Genomic DNA, 18,135 nt, shown 5'->3' with positions numbered 1-18,135 from the left:
AATATTGAAGTAGTATTCTAGTATACATATACACTGTAAAATAAATACCAAAATTAGCTAAATAAATTGCCTCACACAGGTGGTTTTGTTTTATTTTGCCAAATTCTGCTTGTAGGGCTGGGGCTGTAGCTCTAGAGTGTGCTGAGACCAACTAAGGTCTTGGGCTCAATGGCCAGGTCCAAGAAAATAAGCAAACAAGAGAGTGAAACAAAGCAAAACCCTTCTCTCTTAGTAAATATCAAGTATACAATCTATTATTATTATGGATATTCAGATCATGGGACAATGGTTTCCAGACCCCATTCATCCTAAACTCGAGTTTGTAGCCTTTGAACACTTCCTTCTTCCGGCTACCTGCATGTTCCTGGCAATAGCCACTCTATTCTGTTTCTGTGAGTACAATGTTATTTGATTTTATGTGTAGGTGAGTTAGGTAGTATTTGTCTTTTTATGTTTACCTTAAGTTACTATTATAATATCCTAAAGTTGCAAATGCACGATTCGCCTATTTTTTTGTACTAGACTTGATTCTACAAGCCTTCAAAAAATAAAACCAAAATAAAAGAGAAAATAGGACTAAATTTTTTGGACAAAAGGCAAGACATATTCAAGATCCCCTTTAAAACAATGTCCCTTCTTCTCCCTTGCAAAGAAAACTGCGTTCTTACAGCTTTTCTGCCACCAGATACTTGGAGTTGTCCTTGACTTGTGTTTTCTATATGCTTCTAGCTAGAAAATCCTAAATCCCCATTTCCCCCCACTGACAAAACTATGTAGAGTTCAACTTTTTCTCATTTCTTAATTGTTACCACTTTATAGTAGTACCAAACTGGTGTTCCACCATGCCTCCTTTGCTTTCAACAGTCTTTTCTGTCAAGGGTGGCCAAAATAATATTTAAAAAAAAAAATTAAGTCCAGTCCCCAACTCAGGTCACCCTGCAGCTACATCCCTCAGTCCCTCTTTGGGACTTACCATATAAGAGGCTCCTTTCTAACAAGTACCTTCTAGCTGGACTATGCAATGGGAAGACACAGGTAACCCACCTGCAGGACCCTTCCTGACTCTGATCACCCCATGAAGATTGGGATAGATCCATTCTCCAGGCCAAGGCCAGCACACACATCCTGCACTAGAGCCCAGCCTCACATTCTGCTGCATCTACATCAGAAACAGCCAACAGAAATGTCCAAATTCCCTATCATCTTGCAAAAACAATATGGAAGATCAGGACAGTATGTACACCCCCAAATCAACCAGTGCTATAGAAATATTCTTCAGTCAGAATTACCTAGATGGACACTGAGGCACAGACCTTAAAATGAACAACCATAAATGTCACCAAAAAATGCAAGAAGTTTTTTTAAAATGGACACTATTTAGTGAACTTGTAGAATAAGTGTCTTATTGATGATCAATAAAATACAAACATGAGTGAAATGACAAAGAAAATAGAAAATTTGAAATCCAAGTTTAATGAAAAGATAAAAATATTGAAGAGAACCCAAGCTGAAATGAAAATGGAATTTTAAAAAATATATTAATATTCCATTTGGAACCCTCAGAAGAAGGCTTCCAAATAAATTAAATAAAAGAAGGAATATCAAGGATAAAAAATAGAATTAGAAAATACAAGCAAAGAATATAAAATGTATTTTTAAAAACAGGAAAAGAATGGGCATGTCTAGTGCAGGACATGTATGAATCGTGAAAAAGCATAAAAGATCAATCTTAGAACTAAGGCATAGATAAAGGGGACAAGTCCCAGATGAGTGACACGGGCCAGAAGTTCAGTATGATCAACCTCAAGCTAAGGAAGGATATACCCAGAAAAATAGAAGAAACATGCAGAATATCAAGTGACAAGATCAGAAAAAAAATTAGTCATGGCATGCAATAGTTAAAGCATGTAAAGAAGGAAAAATGTAAAGAAGGAAGGTGTGTTGCAAGTTTCTAGAAGAAAAAGAAAAACAGACATACAGGACAACCCATCATCATAACAACTGGTTTTTCAATAGAAACTTTGAAAGCCAGAAGATCTTGGAGCAACGCATCTAACTCCTAAAACACCATAAGTGCAAAGCTGCATGTCTGTACCCAGTGAAAATATCAGCCATATATGAGGTAGAAAGAAAACCTTTCATGATACAGACATGTTAAAAGAGTTTGTGTCTACAAAATCAGACCTGAAAAGAATACAGAAAGCAATACCTCAGACTAAAGATAGGAATATGCATAGCCAAGTGACTATAGAAGGGACAAAAGAGGATTTTAAACTAAACTCTAGTGCCCACAACTTTATAGCAACCATAGAGCTGGAAGTAAAGGCAGATTAACTCCAACTTAATAATATCATATGATGTTGATACCTTACTTTCTCTGGTAGATTGGCCATCTGGAGAACCTAACAGATACCTTTAGAACTTTCACTGAAATGCCAAAGAATATACATTCCACTGAGCAGTCCATGGAAGCTCCTCTAAAATACACCACACTCTGGGACACAAAAAAATTCTGAACAAATTCAGAAAAATCCAAATAACTCAGAATCCTACCTGATCATAATGGAATAAAGCAAAATTGTCAGCAAACAAATCAATAGACAAGCTCATTGAGATTAAACAACTCATTAGTTGGTGATAAATAGTCAAAGTATAAGTCAAGAAAATAATTTTAAAATTTATGGAAGTAAATTAAAATAAAACCACAATACACACAACCTCTGGTACACATTAAAATGTGAGGCTTAGGGGGTTGGAGAGATGGCTCAGTGGTTAAGAATGCCGACTGCTCTTCTGAAAATCCTAGTTCAAATCCTAGGAACCACATGATGGCTCACAACCATCCATAATGAGATCTGATGCCGTCTTGTGGTGTGTCTGAAGACAGCTGTAGTGTACTTACATATAATAAATTAATTAATTAATTAATTAATAATTTAAAAATGTGAGGCTTAGAGGAAAATGTACAGCTTTAAACTCCTACATTAAAAACTAGAAAGATTACAAATAAATGACTTCATGATGCAACTGAAGGATTTGGAAAAACAAGAACAAACCAATCCCAAATCTAGTAGATGGCAAGATATTAAAAAAAAAAAAATCAGTACAGAAATTGACGAACAGACACAAACAAAAACAATACTGAGTTCTTAAAGCTGGTTCTTTAAGAAGATAAATAACGAAAGACATATTCCAAATGAACAGAATCAAAAACGAACATAGAAACATTACAGCATACACCAAAGAAATTCAGAATATTATAAGGGAATACTTGAAAAACTTGTACTCCACTAAGCTAGAAAACCTAAAAGAGACAACCGCCACCTTCCGGGTGAGAGCACAGGGGTCTGCCCGGCCTGAGAGGTTTCTGCCTCAGGCTCAGGCGGGAGCCACCTTGGCTCCGGGACTCCGCGGAGGGCAGGCTGCACAGGTGACAGTGTAGAATACAGAGGCCAGCCGTTTCTGGGTCAGGCGAGAGCCACAGAGCTTCTGAAGCGGCGCCATCTTCGGCTCCAGACAACCGGCCACCTTCCTGGCCAAAACAACACAGCTTCTGGGAAAGATCCTGTTTTGGGCCTTCATCTTCAGCCAGGAGGAGGTCCAAACACCAGAAAACTGTGCACCTTCCCTGAAAGAGGAGAGCTTGCCTGCAGAGACTGCTCTAACCACTGAAACTCAGAGGAGAGAGCTAGTCTCCCACGTCTGCTGATAGAGGGTAACAAAATCAACAGAGGAACAATCTCTAAACAAAGACAACTATAACAACTAACTCCAGAGATTGCCAGATGGTGAAAGGTAAACGTAAGAATCCTACTAACAGAAACCAGGACCACTCACCATCATCAGAACCCAGAACGCCCACTTCGCCCAGTCCAGGGCACCCTAACACACCTGAAAAGGTAGACCTGGATTTAAAAGCATATCTCATGATGATGGTAGAGGACATAAAGAAGGAATTTAATAACTCACTTAAAGAAATACAGGAGAACACTGCTAAAGAGTTACAAGTCCTTAAAGAAAAACAGGAAAACACAACCAAACAGGTAGAAGTCCTTATAGAAAAACAGGAAAACACATCCAAACAGGTGATGTAAATGAACAAAAACGTACTAGAACTAAAAAGGGAAGTAGACACAATAAAGAAAACCCAAAGTGAGGCAACGCTGAAGATAGAAACCCTAGGAAAGAAATCAGGAACCATAGATTCGAACATCAGCAACAGAATACAAGAGATGGAAGAGAGAATATCAGGTGCAGAAGATTCCATAGAGAACATCGGCACAACAATCAAAGAAAATGGAAAATGCAAAAAGATCCTAACTCAAAACATCCAGGAAATCCAGGACACAATGAGAAAACCAAACCTACGGATAATAGGAGTGGATGAGAATGAAGATTTTCAACTCAAAGGACCAGCAAACATCTTCAACAAAATTATTGAAGAAAACTTCCCAAATCTAAAGAAAGAGATGCCCATGAACATACAAGAAGCCTACAGAACTCCAAATAAACTGGACCAGAAAAGAAATTCCTCCCGACACATAATAATCAGAACATCAAATGCACTAAATGAAGATAGAATACTAAAAGCAGTAAGGGAAAAAGGTCAAGTAACATATAAAGGCAAGCCTATCAGAATTACACCAGATTTTTCACCAGAGATTATGAAAGCCAGAAGAGCCTGGACAGATGTTATACAAACACTAAGAGAACACAAATTCCAGCCCAGGCTACTATACCCAGCCAAACTCTAAATTACCATAGATGTAGAAACCAAAGTATTCCACGACAAAACTAAATTCACCCATTATCTCTCCACGAATCCAGCCCTTCAAAGGATAATAACAGAAAAAAAACAATACAAGGACGGGAACCATGCCCTAGAAAAAACAAGAAGATAATCCCTCAACAAAACTAAAAGAAGACAGCCACAAGAACAGAATGCCAACTTTAACAACAAAAATAACAGGAAGCAACAATTACTTTTCCTTAATATCTCTTAATATCAATGGTCTCAACTCCCCAATAAAAAGACATAGACTAACAAACTGGCTACACAAACAAGACCCAACATTTTGCTGCTTACAGGAAACTCATCTCAGAGAAAAAGATAGACACTTCCTCAGAATGAAAGGCTGGAAAACAATTTTCCAAGCAAATGGTATGAAGAAACAAGCTGGAGTAGCCATCCTATTATCTGATAAGATTGACTTCCAACCCAAAGTCATCAAAAAAGACAAGGAGGGGCACTTCATACTCATCAAAGGTAAAATCCTCCAAGAGGAACTCTCAATTCTGAATATCTATGCTCCAAATACAAGGGCAGCCACATTCATTAAAGAAACTTTAGTAAAGCTCAAAGCACACATTGCACCTCACACAATAATAGTGGACGACTTCAACACACCACTTTCACCAATGGACAGATCATGGAAACAGAAACTAAACAGGGACACAGTGAAACTAACAGAAGTGATGAAACAAATGGACCTCACAGATATCTACAGAACATTTTATCCTAAAACAAAAGGATATACCTTCTTCTCAGCACCTCATGGTACCTTCTCTAAAATTGACCACATAATTGGTCACAAAACAAGCCTCAACATATACAAAAATATTGAAATTGTCCCATGTATCCTATCAGACCACCATGGCCTAAGATTGATCTTCAATAACAACATAAATAATGGAAAGCCAACATTCACGTGGAAACTGAACAACATTCTTCTCAATGATACCTTGGTCAAGGAAGGAATAAAGAAAGAAATTAAGGACTTTTTGGAGTTTAATGAAAATGAAGCAACAACATACCCAAACTCATGGGACACAATGAAAGCATTCCTAAGAGGAAAACTCATATCTCTGAGTGCCTCCAAAAAGAAACTAGAGAGAGCACACATTAGCAGCTTGATAACACACCTAAAAAGTCTAGAAAAAAAGGAATTCACCCAAGAGGAGTAGAAGGCAGGAAATAATCAAACTCAGGGGTGAAATCAACCAAGTGGAAACAAGAAGAACTATTCAAAGAATTAACCAAACGAGGAGTTGGTTCTTTGAGAAAATCAACAAGATAGATAAACCCTTAGCTAGACTCACTAGAGGGCACAGGGACAAAATCCTAATTAACAAAATCAGAAATGAAAAGGGAGACCTAAAAACAGATCCTGAAGAAATCTAAAACACCATCAGATCCTTCTACAAAAGGCTATACTCAACAAAACTGGAAAACCTGGACGAAATGGACAAATTTCTGGACAGATACCAGGTACCAAAGTTGAATCAGGATCAAGTTGACCATCTAAACAGTCCCATATCCCCTAAAGAAATAGAAGCAGTTATTAATAGTCTCCCAGCCAAAAAAAGCCCAGGTCCAGATGGGTTTAGTGCAGAGTTCTATCAGACCTTCAAAGAAGACCTAATTCCAGTTCTTCACAAACTATTCCACAAAATAGAAACGGAAGGTACTCTACCCAACTCATTCTATGAAGCCACAATTACTCTGATACCTAAACCACAAAAAGACCCAACAAAGATAGAGAACTTCAGACCAATTTCCTTTATGAATATCGATGCAAAAATCCTCAATAAAGTTCTTGCTAACCGAATCCAAGAACACATCAAAACAATCATCCATCCTGACCAAGTCGGTTTCATCCCAGGGATGCAGGGATGGTTTAATATACGGAAATCCATCAATGTAATCCAGTATATAAACAAACTCAAAGACAAAAACCACATGATCATCTCATTAGATGCTGAGAAAGCATTTGACAAAATCCAACACCCATTCATGATAAAAGTCTTGGAAAGATCAGGAATTCAAGGCCCATACCTAAACATGATAAAAGCAATCTACAGCAATCCAATAGCCAACATCAAAGTAAATTGTGAGAAGCTAGAAGCAATCCCACTAAAATCAGGGACTAGACAAGGCTGCCCACTCTCGCCCTACCTATACAACATTGTACTTGAAGTCCTAGCCAGAGCAATTAGACAACAAAGGGAGATCAAGGGGATACAAATTGGAAAGGAAGAAGTCAAAATATCACTTTTTGCAGATGATATGATACTATATATAAGTGACCCTAAAAATTCCACCAGAGAACTCCTAAGCCTGATAAACAGCTTCAATGAAGTAGCTGGATATAAAATTAACTCACACAAGTCAATGTCCTTTCTGTACACAAAGGATAAACAGGCTGAGAAAGAAATTAGGGAAACAACACCCTTCTCAATAGTCACAAATAATATAAAATACCTTGGCGTGACTCTAACTAAGGAAGTGAAAGATCTGTATGATAAGAACTTCAAGTCTCTAAAGAAAGAAATTAAAGAAGATCTCAGAAGATGGAAAGATCTCCCATGCTCATGGATTGGCAGGATCAACATTGTAAAAATGGCTATCTTGCCAAAAGCAATCTACAGATTCAATGCAATCCCCATCAAAATTCCAACTCAATTCTTCAACGAATTAGAAAGGGTAATCGGCAGATTCATCTGGAATAACAAAAAACCGAGGATAGCAAAAACTCTTCTCAAGGATAAAAGAACCTCTGGTGGAATCACCATGCCGGACCTAAAACTGTACTACAGAGCAATTGTGATCAAAACTGCATGGTACTGGTATAGTGACAGACAAGTAGACCAATGGAATAGAATTGAAGACCCAGAGATGAACCCACACACCTATGGTCACTTGATCTTTGACAAGGGAGCTAAAACCATCCAGTGGAAAAAAGACAGCAATTTCAACAAATGGTGCTGGCACAACTGGCAGTTATCATGTAGAAGAATGCGAATTGATCCATTTCTATCTCCTTGTACTAAGGTCAAATCTAAGTGGATTAAGGAACTCCACATAAAACCAGAGACACTGAAACTTATAGAGGAGAAAGTAGGGAAAAGCCTCGAAGATATGGGTACAGGGGAAACATTCCTGAATAGAACAGCAATGGCTTGTGCTGTAAGATCAAGAATCGATAAACGGGACCTCATAAAATTGCAAAGCTTCTGCAAAGCAAAAGACACCATCAATAAGACAAAAAGGCCACCAACAGATTGGGAAAGGATCTTTACCTATCCCAAATTGGATAGGGGACTAATATCCAATATATATAAAGAAGTCAAGAAGGTGGACTCCAGAAAATCAAATAACCCCATTAAAAAATGGGGCTCAGAGCTGAACAAAGAATTCTCACCTGAGGAATACCAAATGGCAGAGAAACACCTGAAAAAATGTTCAACATCCTTAATCATCAGGGAAATGCAAATCAAAACAACACTGAGATTCCACTTCACTCCAGTCAGAATGGCTAAGATCAAAAACTCAGGTGACAGCAGATGCTGGCGAGGATGTGGAGAAAGGGGAACACTCCTCCATTGTTGGTGGGATTGCAAGCTTGTACAACCACTCTGGAAATCAGTCTGGCAGTTCCTCAGAAAATTGGACATAGTACTACCGGAGGATCCAGCAATACCTCTCCTGGGCATATATCCAGAAGATGTCCCAACCGGTAAGAAGAACACATGCTCCACTATGTTCATAGCAGCCTTGTTTATAATAGCCAGAAGCTGGAAAGAACCCAGATGCCCCTCAACAGAGGAATGGATACAGAAAATGTGGTACATTTACACAATGGAATACTACTCAGCTATTAAAAAAAATGAATTTATGAAATTCCTAGGCAAATGGATGGACCTGGCGGGTATCATCCTGAGTGAAGTAACCCAATCACAAAGGAACTCGCACAATATGTACTCACTGATAAGTGGATAATAGCCCAGAAACTTAGGATACCCAAGATATAAGATACAACTTGCCAAACGCATGATATTCAAGAAGAACGAAGACCAAAATGTGGACACTTTACCCTTTCTTAGAAATGGGAACAAAACACCCATAGAAGGAGTTACAGAGACAAAATTTGGAACTGTGACGAAAGGATGGACCATCTAGTGACTGCCATATGCAGGGATCCATCCCATAATCAGCTTCCAAATGCTGACACCATTGCATACACTAGCAAGATTTCGCTGAAAAGACCCAGTTATAGCTCTCTCATGTGAGACTATGCCGGGGCCTAGCAAACACAGAAGTGGATGATCACAGTCAGCTATTGGATGGGTCACACGGCCCCTAATGGAGGAGCTAGAGAAATTACCCAAGGAGCTATAGGGAACTGCAACCCTATAGGTGGAACAACAATATGAACTAACCAGTACCCGGGAGCTCTTGTCTTTAGCTGCATATGTATCAAAAGATGGCCTAGTTGGCCATCACTGCAAAGAGAGGCCCATTGGACTTGCAAACTTTATATGCCCCAGTACAGGGGAACGCCAGGGCCAAAAAGGGGGAGTGGGTGGGTAGGGGGTTGGGGGGTGGGTATGGGGGACCTTTGGGATAGCATTGAAAATGTAAATGAGGAAAATACCTAATAAAAAAAAAGAAAACCTAAAACAATTTTAAAATGGGTACAGAGTTAAACAGAATTTTCAACTGAGGAATACTGGATGGCTAAGAAGTACCTTAAGAAATGTTCAACATCCTTAGTCATTAGGGAAATGCAAATCCAAACAACCCTGAGATTCCACCTCGCACCAGTCAGAATGACTAAGATCAAAATTTCAGGTGACAGCAGATGCTGGCAAGGATGTGGAGAAAGAGGAACACTCCTCTATTGTTGGTAGAATTGCAAGTTGGTACAACCACTCTGGAAATTAGTCTGGTGGTTCCTCAGAAAAGTGGACATAGTATTACCTGAGGATCGAGCTATACCACTCCTGGGCACATATCCAAATGATTCTCCAGCAAATAACAAGGATATATGCTCCACTATGTTCATAGCAGCAGTATTTATAATAGTCAGAAGCTGGAAAGAACCCAGATTTTCCTTCAACAGAGAAATGGATATAGAAAATATGATACATTTACACAATGGAGTACTACTCAGCTATTAAAAAACAATGAATTCATGAAATACTTAGGCAAGTGGATGGAACGTAAAAATATCATCCTGAGTGAGGCAACTCAGTCACAAAAGAACACACACAGTATGTACTCACTGATAAGTGAATATTAGCCCCAAAGCTCATAATACCCAAGATGCAATTCACAGACCACACAAAGCTCAAGAAGAATGACCAAAGTGTGGGTGCTTTCATCCATCTTACAAAGGGGAACAAAATACTCATGGGTGCAAATAGGGAGGCAATGTGTAGAGCAGAGACTAAAGGAAAGGCTACCCAGAGAATGCCCTACCTGGGCATCCATCCTATATTCAGTCACCAAACCCAGACACTATTGTGGATGCCAACAAGTTCTTGCTGAAAGGAGCCTGACATAGTTGTCTCCTGAGAGGCTCTGCCAGAGCCTGACAAATACAGAGGCAGATGCTCAAAGCCAACCATTCAACTGATCATGGGCTGCCAATGGACAAGATAGAGAAAGGACTCAAGGAGCTGAAAAGGTTTGCAAACCCATAGGAAAAACAACATCAACAAACAAGACCCTCCAGATCTCTCAGGGACTAAGCCACCAACCAAGGAGTACACATGGAGGGACCCATGGCTCCTGCTGCATATGTAGCAGAGGATCAATGTCAGGCATCAATGGGGGGTGAGGGGAAGGCCCTTGGTCCTGTGAAGGCTTGATGGATGCCCCAGTGTAGGGGAATTTGAGGGTGGGGAGGTGGGAGTGCTGGGTGGCTGAAAGAACACCCTCATAGAAGCAGGGAAAAGAGGAATGGGATAGAGACTTGGGGGAGGACCGGGAAAAGGGGATACCATTTGAAATGTAAATAGAGAAAATATCCAATAAAAAAATAATAGAAAAGAAAGAAAGAAGCTATGCTCAGGAAAAGGAGAATATGCCACTGACATATTTTACCTTATCCTAACTCCTATGCGTTGTGCAACCCTGAGCTATAATTTAGAGATGAAGTTAATGTCATTAAATATTATATATACATATATGAAATATACACATATGTATATACATACATATATATGTGTATGCATATATATATATGTATATATGAAAACCTAAAAGAAGTTGATAATTTTCATGATTCATCCAAACCACCAAAGTTAATTCAAGAAATGACTAACTAAAGAAACCCGTAAGAGATAAGGAAATGAAATTGTAATAAAAACCTTACCAACTAAAACAATACCAGGCCCAGACAAATTCACAGCAAATTCTACCAGATTTTCAGAGAAGATGTTCAACCAATGCTTCTTAAATCATTCAAAAAGAAAGAAACAGAACAGCTCCAAACTCCTTTATGAAGCTAATGCCAGTCTATACCAATGAAAGGAACACAGCAAATAAGCCTAAACTACAGGCCAATATCCCTTATGAACATAAATACAAAAATGCTCAATAGAATGCTTTCAAACTATGCAGTCAAAAGATCATCAAAGCAGGCTCTATTCTAAAGATACAAGAAAGGATCAAATTATGTGGCTTGATAAATAATATAAGTAGGTTTAAGGGGAAAAAAATCACATCATCATCTCAATAGATACAGGAAAAAAACACCTTTGACAAAATCCAATCTGCTCCTTCATTATAACTTCTAGAGATAGGAAGACTGGAGGGAACATACCTCAATATAATAAACACTGCATATGGCTGGGCAGTAGTAGCGCATGCCTTTAATCCCAGCACTTGGGAGGCAGAGGCAGGCAGATCTCTGAGTACGAGGCCAGCCTGTTCTACAGAGTGAGTTCCAGGACAGCCAGGGCTACACAGAGAAACCCTGTCTTGAAAACAACAACAACAACAACAAAACAAAATAAAAAATAAAAAACACAAAGATTGAATATGATAAATCCATGGCTAACATTTTCCTAGATGGAGAAAGGCTTGAAGCAATCATACTAAAATCAGGAAAGAGACAGGGCTGCCCACAAGCCCTGTTATTTTTCAATATGTGTCTTAGTACTCTAATACCAGCTAGAGCAATAAGACAAGAAGAAAAATGAAAGGTATGCAAATAGGAAAAGAAGTCAAATTATTTTATTTGCAGATGATAGGATATTATATATACAAGATCACAAAATTTTTACCAAGAGACTTTTAGAAATGATCAACAATTTTAGCAAAGTGGTGGGATACAAGATCAACTTGAAAACTCAGCAGCTTTCCTTTATAACAACAATGGATTTGCTGAGGGAAGAGATAATGACACAGTTCCACTCACAACTGTCTCGGGGAAAATAAATGATCTAGGAATAAACCTAAGCAAGGCAGTGAAAGACATCTATGATGAAAACTTTATCCCTGAAGAAAAAGGCTGAGGAAGACACAAGACAATAAATAGATAGCCCTTTCATGGGGATGTGGGTGGACAGAATTAATATTGTGAAAAGAAATGTTTTGTCAGAGCCACTTACAGACTCAACAAAATTCCAAACAATATCTCCACAGCATTCTTCACCGAAACAGAAAAACCAAACATTCTAAAATTCATTGTGAAACTATAGAAGACCTTGCACAGCCACATTAATCCTGAGCAAAAGGAACCATACTATTAACTAATCTAAGTGCTGGCTCTTTGTGAGATAAACAAAATTGACAGACCCTTAGCCCAACTAATCAAAAGAAAGGAAGACATGTCCGAATTCACAAAATCAGAAAATAATATTGAAATATTATAATACATGCCAAATAAATTGAGACTATTAAAAGGGAATTAATTTTTAAAAGAAAACTTGTACTCTATTAAGTTGGAAAATCTAAAAGAACTGCACAGATTTTTAGATTTATCCAAACCACCAAAGAAATTAACACCCTAAACAGACTCACAACAAATGTGATTGAAACAATAATAAAGGGTCTCCAGCTGGCATAAATAGATTTAAAGATAAGATAAATATCTCAATAAATGCAAATGCCTTTGAGAAAATCCAACGTACTGTCAGAATAAAAATCCTAGAGATAGTAGTACTAGAGGGAATGTAACGCAAATTAATAATTAATAAAATTAATTTTAAATTAAAAATTAATATTTGAGAAATATCATAAGTGAAGATAAACTTGAGTCACTCCCATTAAAACTAGGAAGGTGGAGAAGCTGTCTACTGTCCTAAGCACTGTCCAAGCACTATTTGGAGCAGAACGCAACAGAGGAAATTTAAGAGTCAAAGATAAAAATGAAAAAGTAAAATTATCTTTATTTTCAGATGACACGCTAGTAGGCATAACTGACTCCAAATACCCTATCAGAAAACTTCTAGAAAGAACCAATAATTTCAGCAAAACGACATGACACAAAAATCAACTCTTCAAAATCAGTAACCTTTCTAAAGGCCATCAATAAACAATATGAGAAAGAAGTGATGGACACATGCCCACTCACAATAGCCTCAAAGAAAATAACTATCTAGGAACCAAGCTAAGCAAGGAGGGGAAAGACCTCTACAATGAAAACTTAAAATCTCTGAGTGAAGAGATTTGGAGACATTAGAAAATGAAGAGCTCTCCAATGCTTATGAACAGGCAGAAATAATATTGTGAAAATGACCATCCTACCAAAAGCAATGAAGAGCGTCAGTCCAGTCCTAATCAAATCTCCACAACATTATTTTAAAATATTTCCTAATGACAGAGGCCCTCTAAGTATTCCTTACCTTCTGATAAGGCCAAAGAGTGGTAGTGTCCACAGGAAACTTGGATTATTTTTATGCCAGCCAGAGCTTTTATTTTCCTATATTTAAAAAAAGTCACAGAAATCTGTTGAACCTTCTTTAGGATGAGTTATCAAAGAAATTACAGACATGTAAAAGTATTTTAGATGAGACATCAGATCTCAGCGAACAATGTTATTCTGTGCTTCTGGAATACCACTTTTCCAAAGTGTTAAGCTGGTTTTTTTCCTTCCTGCTTTTTATGATTTTCGCTATTTAGGAGAAGGGTTTTGCTCCCAGCTTCCAAGAACTACAGACCACCCCTGTTCCTCTCTGAAGACAGTAGCATTGGGTTTTCCTATTCTGCACCTCCCATATCTTTTCAAAGGACCAGAGAGTCTTCTTTCCCACACCGACCCTGCTAATGCCACTCCCATGGCTGTCATTTCACTGGCTGTAGTGTTTGGAAACAGCAGGAATGTCATCCATCTAACCATTGCATCACTAAATGACAAGACATCTGACTACCTGACAAGAACCACGAGTCTCTGCTGTGCACTCCTTAATCCACTATCTTCACTTCCACACACAGCCCACAGCCAAAATCCCCTAGCATCTGTTGTCTTTCTTTGGTGTGGGTTGGGTTTTTTGTTTGTCTGTGTCTGCTTGTGGCACTTAGAGTTAGTTTTTAAGGGGAGAAGGGTAAGAACGGGTCTCACATAGGCCTGGCTGGTCTCTGATGTAGGTAAGGATGTAGGTAAGGATGACCTTGAACTTCTGATTCTCCTGTCTCAGCAAAGGTCTATGCATTTTAGAGCATCAGTGGAAGAGGACAGCATGTTCCATTAACCTTTTCCATCACAATGGTAATGGATATTCTCCCATATAGGAGCTTGAGCATTTGGGAAATAATGTGAGAGGCTCTTCTTTAGTCAGATACAAGATAATCAAGTAAGATTTCTTTCTTAGTCCTTGGTATCTTGATAGTTTGTAGTTTAAAATACTTTATTTATTTATTTATTTATTTATTTATTTATTTATTTATTTATTTACTGTAGAAGTTCAAGGGGGCTCCCATACTTGTATTACAATAAGTAATATCAGGACTTAAGAATCGCATATCATTTCATCCTTACTCTCTCCTTCATGGCCCTCTATTTAATGAACTGATTCTACACATGATTTCCTGAACACTTTTCTCAGCACATTTTAACCCTTACACTAGTAATCTCTGTGCCATGGCATTTGAGTACTTAGCACTTAAAAATACTGGAAAGTAGTGAATTGAAATACTTACGTAGGCATAAAGCTTATTTCCTTAAATTCTCCAATCCCCAGCTGCCCTTCAGAACCGGCTCCCCAAGCGAAGACCTTTCCTTTGTGGCAGACAGCCACAGAGTGTTCCTTCCCACAGCTCACCAGGTCAACATGCAGATCATTCAGTGCCTGAATTGGTTCTTTGGGAACAGAAACAAATTTTAAAGAGAGAGAGAGAGAGAGAGAGAGAGAGAGAGAGAGAGAGAGAGAGAGAGAGAGAGAGAGAGAGAGAGGAGGGAAGGAAGGAAGGAAAGAAGAAAGAAAGAAAGAAAGAAAGAAAGAAAGAAAGAAAGAAAGAAAGAAAGAAAGAAAGAAAGAAAGGGAGAGAGAGAAAAAGAAAGAAAGAAAGGGAGAGAGAGAAAAAGAAAGAAAGAAAGAAAGAAAGAAAGAAAGAAAGAAAGAAAGAAAGAAAGAAAAAAAGAAAGGAAAAAGAAAAAGAAAGAGAAAAGAAAATGAAAAACCTTCCATAAGATTATAAATGTCTGGAGTTTAAGACAGGAATTGCCTCTGAAAAGGGAGGAGGGGAGTTACCCAGATTCTTTGTGTCCCTCAGTGTTGGTTAAATCAATTCTAAAGTTCTTACTAAACATCATGAAGAAGTAAACCCAATATGTTTATACATGTGTGGAAAGACAGCAGTTTTTATGGACTACCTGGACACAACTTGGCAGGCAAAGTCGGAGCACCTTGAGTTCCTATCTGAGCAAACTGAAACCTAGCTCAAAATAAGATTCACAGCCCACGGAAACGAAACTGAAAGGTGCCCATTCGTGTCTGGCAAGGGCTTTATCATTATTTCTTAGATGGTTCCCCACAATTTATTATCCAACCTCTTTTCTTTTGTTAAGTACACAAGTTCCTGGATCTAAGCACCTCTTTTACTTTCTGTGAATTCCTATATACACAAAAATTACTCTCTAGGTAAAAGACTAATAAAATCCCATGCTGTTTTTTGCCTATTCATTTTTTTCAAGTTAAATTTGTAGCTTCCAGAAACTGAATCCAAAGGGACAGAGGAATAGTTTTCGTGTTCTACACAGTTCTTCAAATTATTCTACACACATAATCAAATATAGTCAATGGGAATGTAAAATAGTCCAGTGGTAGAGTGCTTGCTTAGCATATAAAGTGGCAAAAATAGATAATTAAAACCAGAAAAACAAACTAGAACTTTAGTTAGTTTGAAGTTACTTAGAAGTGAATCAATATCATATATAAAATCCCCTAGTGGATTAATGTTTTGGTAAAACCACAACTTCTTGTTTAGATACAATTACAATAACTCATAATGACAAAATTCCTATAAAAATTAAATACATAAGCAGAAGATAAAACGAGGAGCTGCAATGGTCTTAGAGTTGCTTTTGGTGTAATTATAGGTGACTTTTTAAATTTTAAATATTTTATTATTTTTACGTGTGTGTGTGTGTGTGTGTGTGTGTGTGTGTGTGTGTGCGCGCGCGCGCTTGCGCTTGCGCATCACTGTGTGCATATATGTGTGTGCTGGTACCCATAGAGGCATAGGATCCTCTGGAACTGTAATTATAGGTAGTTGTAAACTGCCGCATAAGTGTCAGGAGCTGAACTCTTAACCACCGAGCCATCTCTCAAGACCCTACAGGTGGCTTCTTTAGTACTTTCCTACATCAGCTTTAATGCCGAAAAATGCTATTATACTTTTTTAAAAAAACAAAAAACAAAAACAAAACCTTAGGAGAGAAGATGCCCCAAGTTATTGCTAAGCTTTTCGGTTTGGAAATCAGATTCCCCCCACCCCACCCCCTCCAGAAAGTTCTCTCAGGCTTAGCTTGGTAAGGAGGAGGGACTTTCTTTCTATCCAGAGGAAAGCTTGCTTTTTTGCTTTCAGTTTCTCAATGAAGAGGAATTGGAAACCGAAACAAATACAAACTCCAGAGCTCTAGGAGTTGACCAGTTGATGCAAGCTGCTTAAAACAGGGTTCCAGCTTCTGATATCCCTGGTCCAGCCACCCGGTATCCCTGGTCCCCTGGTCCCCTGGTCCCCTGGACCCGAGGCCCCCACATACTGTCCTGAGCACCTGCTCAGGAGCTTGGAAGTCACCTGGCCTTTCGGTACTCTGGTCTCTCCTCTGGCCCAGCTGTCCCCAGCTGTTGTCCCCGCAGGAATACACCCTGTGGTTGCTGAACAGTAGGAGCGAGTGGTGTTCCCCGCTGGCTGCCTGCAAGAGTTCAATGCCGCTGGTTCCCGCCTTCAGGCGCCGAGGCTTCCGGCTTCCTGCAGCCCAGCTGAAATACATCCCTGCGGTGCACAGCCACCCGCGGCTCTGGTATGTCAGATGGGCTCCCAAAAGCAAGTGACCTAGCTTCCCTAACTCCTCCCAAGGGCACTGCCCAGTCCCTTACGTCATAGTTCTTTCCAGTAAGTGCCTGCTTGTCCCACACCACTAACATCTTTCTCACAGGCATTTCTAGGGTCATTTTGAAACCTGGCTGCTTGAATTTTCAGTACTGAGTATCTGAGAAGACAGGGAAGAAGAAAGTATCTCCATCATGAGTAAGCCACTTGTGAGTCCTGATGCTCTGGACAAATTTCTAGGTCTGTGAAATATTTATTAAGTGACAATATCCACAAGTTGTAGCAATTTCAGTGGCAACCAGTTCCCAGGGAATCTGCTTTCCTTGGCAATTCTAGCTGGGGTTCTTTTATTCCAGTCTTGATTATTAATTTTCAGATCACACATTAAGCACCACATGGTAAACCTATATGTATAATAAATAGATTATGGAGTATGTTCAGGGGGTTACAGAACTTTTTTGAGAATTTCAAAGAGGCCTAGAAAGCCAAAGCTGGGAAGCCTGTAAGGATGTAATTAATAATGAACCCTAACTGAGCTGCAATGGAGAAGCTGCTGTCCAACTGAATCCAACTGCAGAGTAAGGGCAGGGGCCAGATATGTAAAGAAATGAAAACCTTCACATCAAAGCTACACAAGCCAACAGAAAAAAAGTGAACACTCTTTTGCAGGTTTGCTGAGCTCTGAAGGAATTTAAGGGAGACATCTTTAGAGCTGTGTGTTCCAAGGTGACTCTGGCTCTCTCTGGCTCTCTCTCTCTCTCTCTCTCTCTCTCTCTCTCTCTCTCTCTCTCTCTCTCTCTCTCTCTCTCTCTCTCCCTCCCTCCCTCCCTCCCTCCCTCCCTCCCTTTCTC

The 18,135-nt window shown here is 39.0% G+C and overlaps 1 protein-coding gene across 1 annotated transcript in view; it reads right to left on the bottom strand.

The window, feature by feature from the left end:
- Herc6 (hect domain and RLD 6) overlaps positions 1 to 17,270 on the bottom strand; it is an 84,145-nt gene extending 66,875 nt beyond the window's left edge. Inside the window, exons 1-3 of the mRNA NM_025992.2 lie at positions 17,030 to 17,270; positions 14,930 to 15,089; positions 13,636 to 13,712 (exon numbers count right to left, since the gene is read on the bottom strand). Coding sequence (NP_080268.1) covers positions 13,636 to 13,712; positions 14,930 to 15,089; positions 17,030 to 17,225 — 433 coding nt within the window. The 5' untranslated portion in view covers positions 17,226 to 17,270. The remainder of the gene's footprint in view (positions 1 to 13,635; positions 13,713 to 14,929; positions 15,090 to 17,029) is intronic.
- Between the last annotated feature and the right edge of the window lie 865 nt (positions 17,271 to 18,135).

Source organism: Mus musculus, chromosome 6 (genome assembly GCF_000001635.26).
Source record: "Mus musculus strain C57BL/6J chromosome 6, GRCm38.p6 C57BL/6J".
Taxonomy (NCBI): Eukaryota; Metazoa; Chordata; class Mammalia; order Rodentia; family Muridae; genus Mus; species Mus musculus.
Note: the sequence above shows the minus strand (reverse complement) of the source record. Positions and strands in the feature narration are given on the sequence as shown.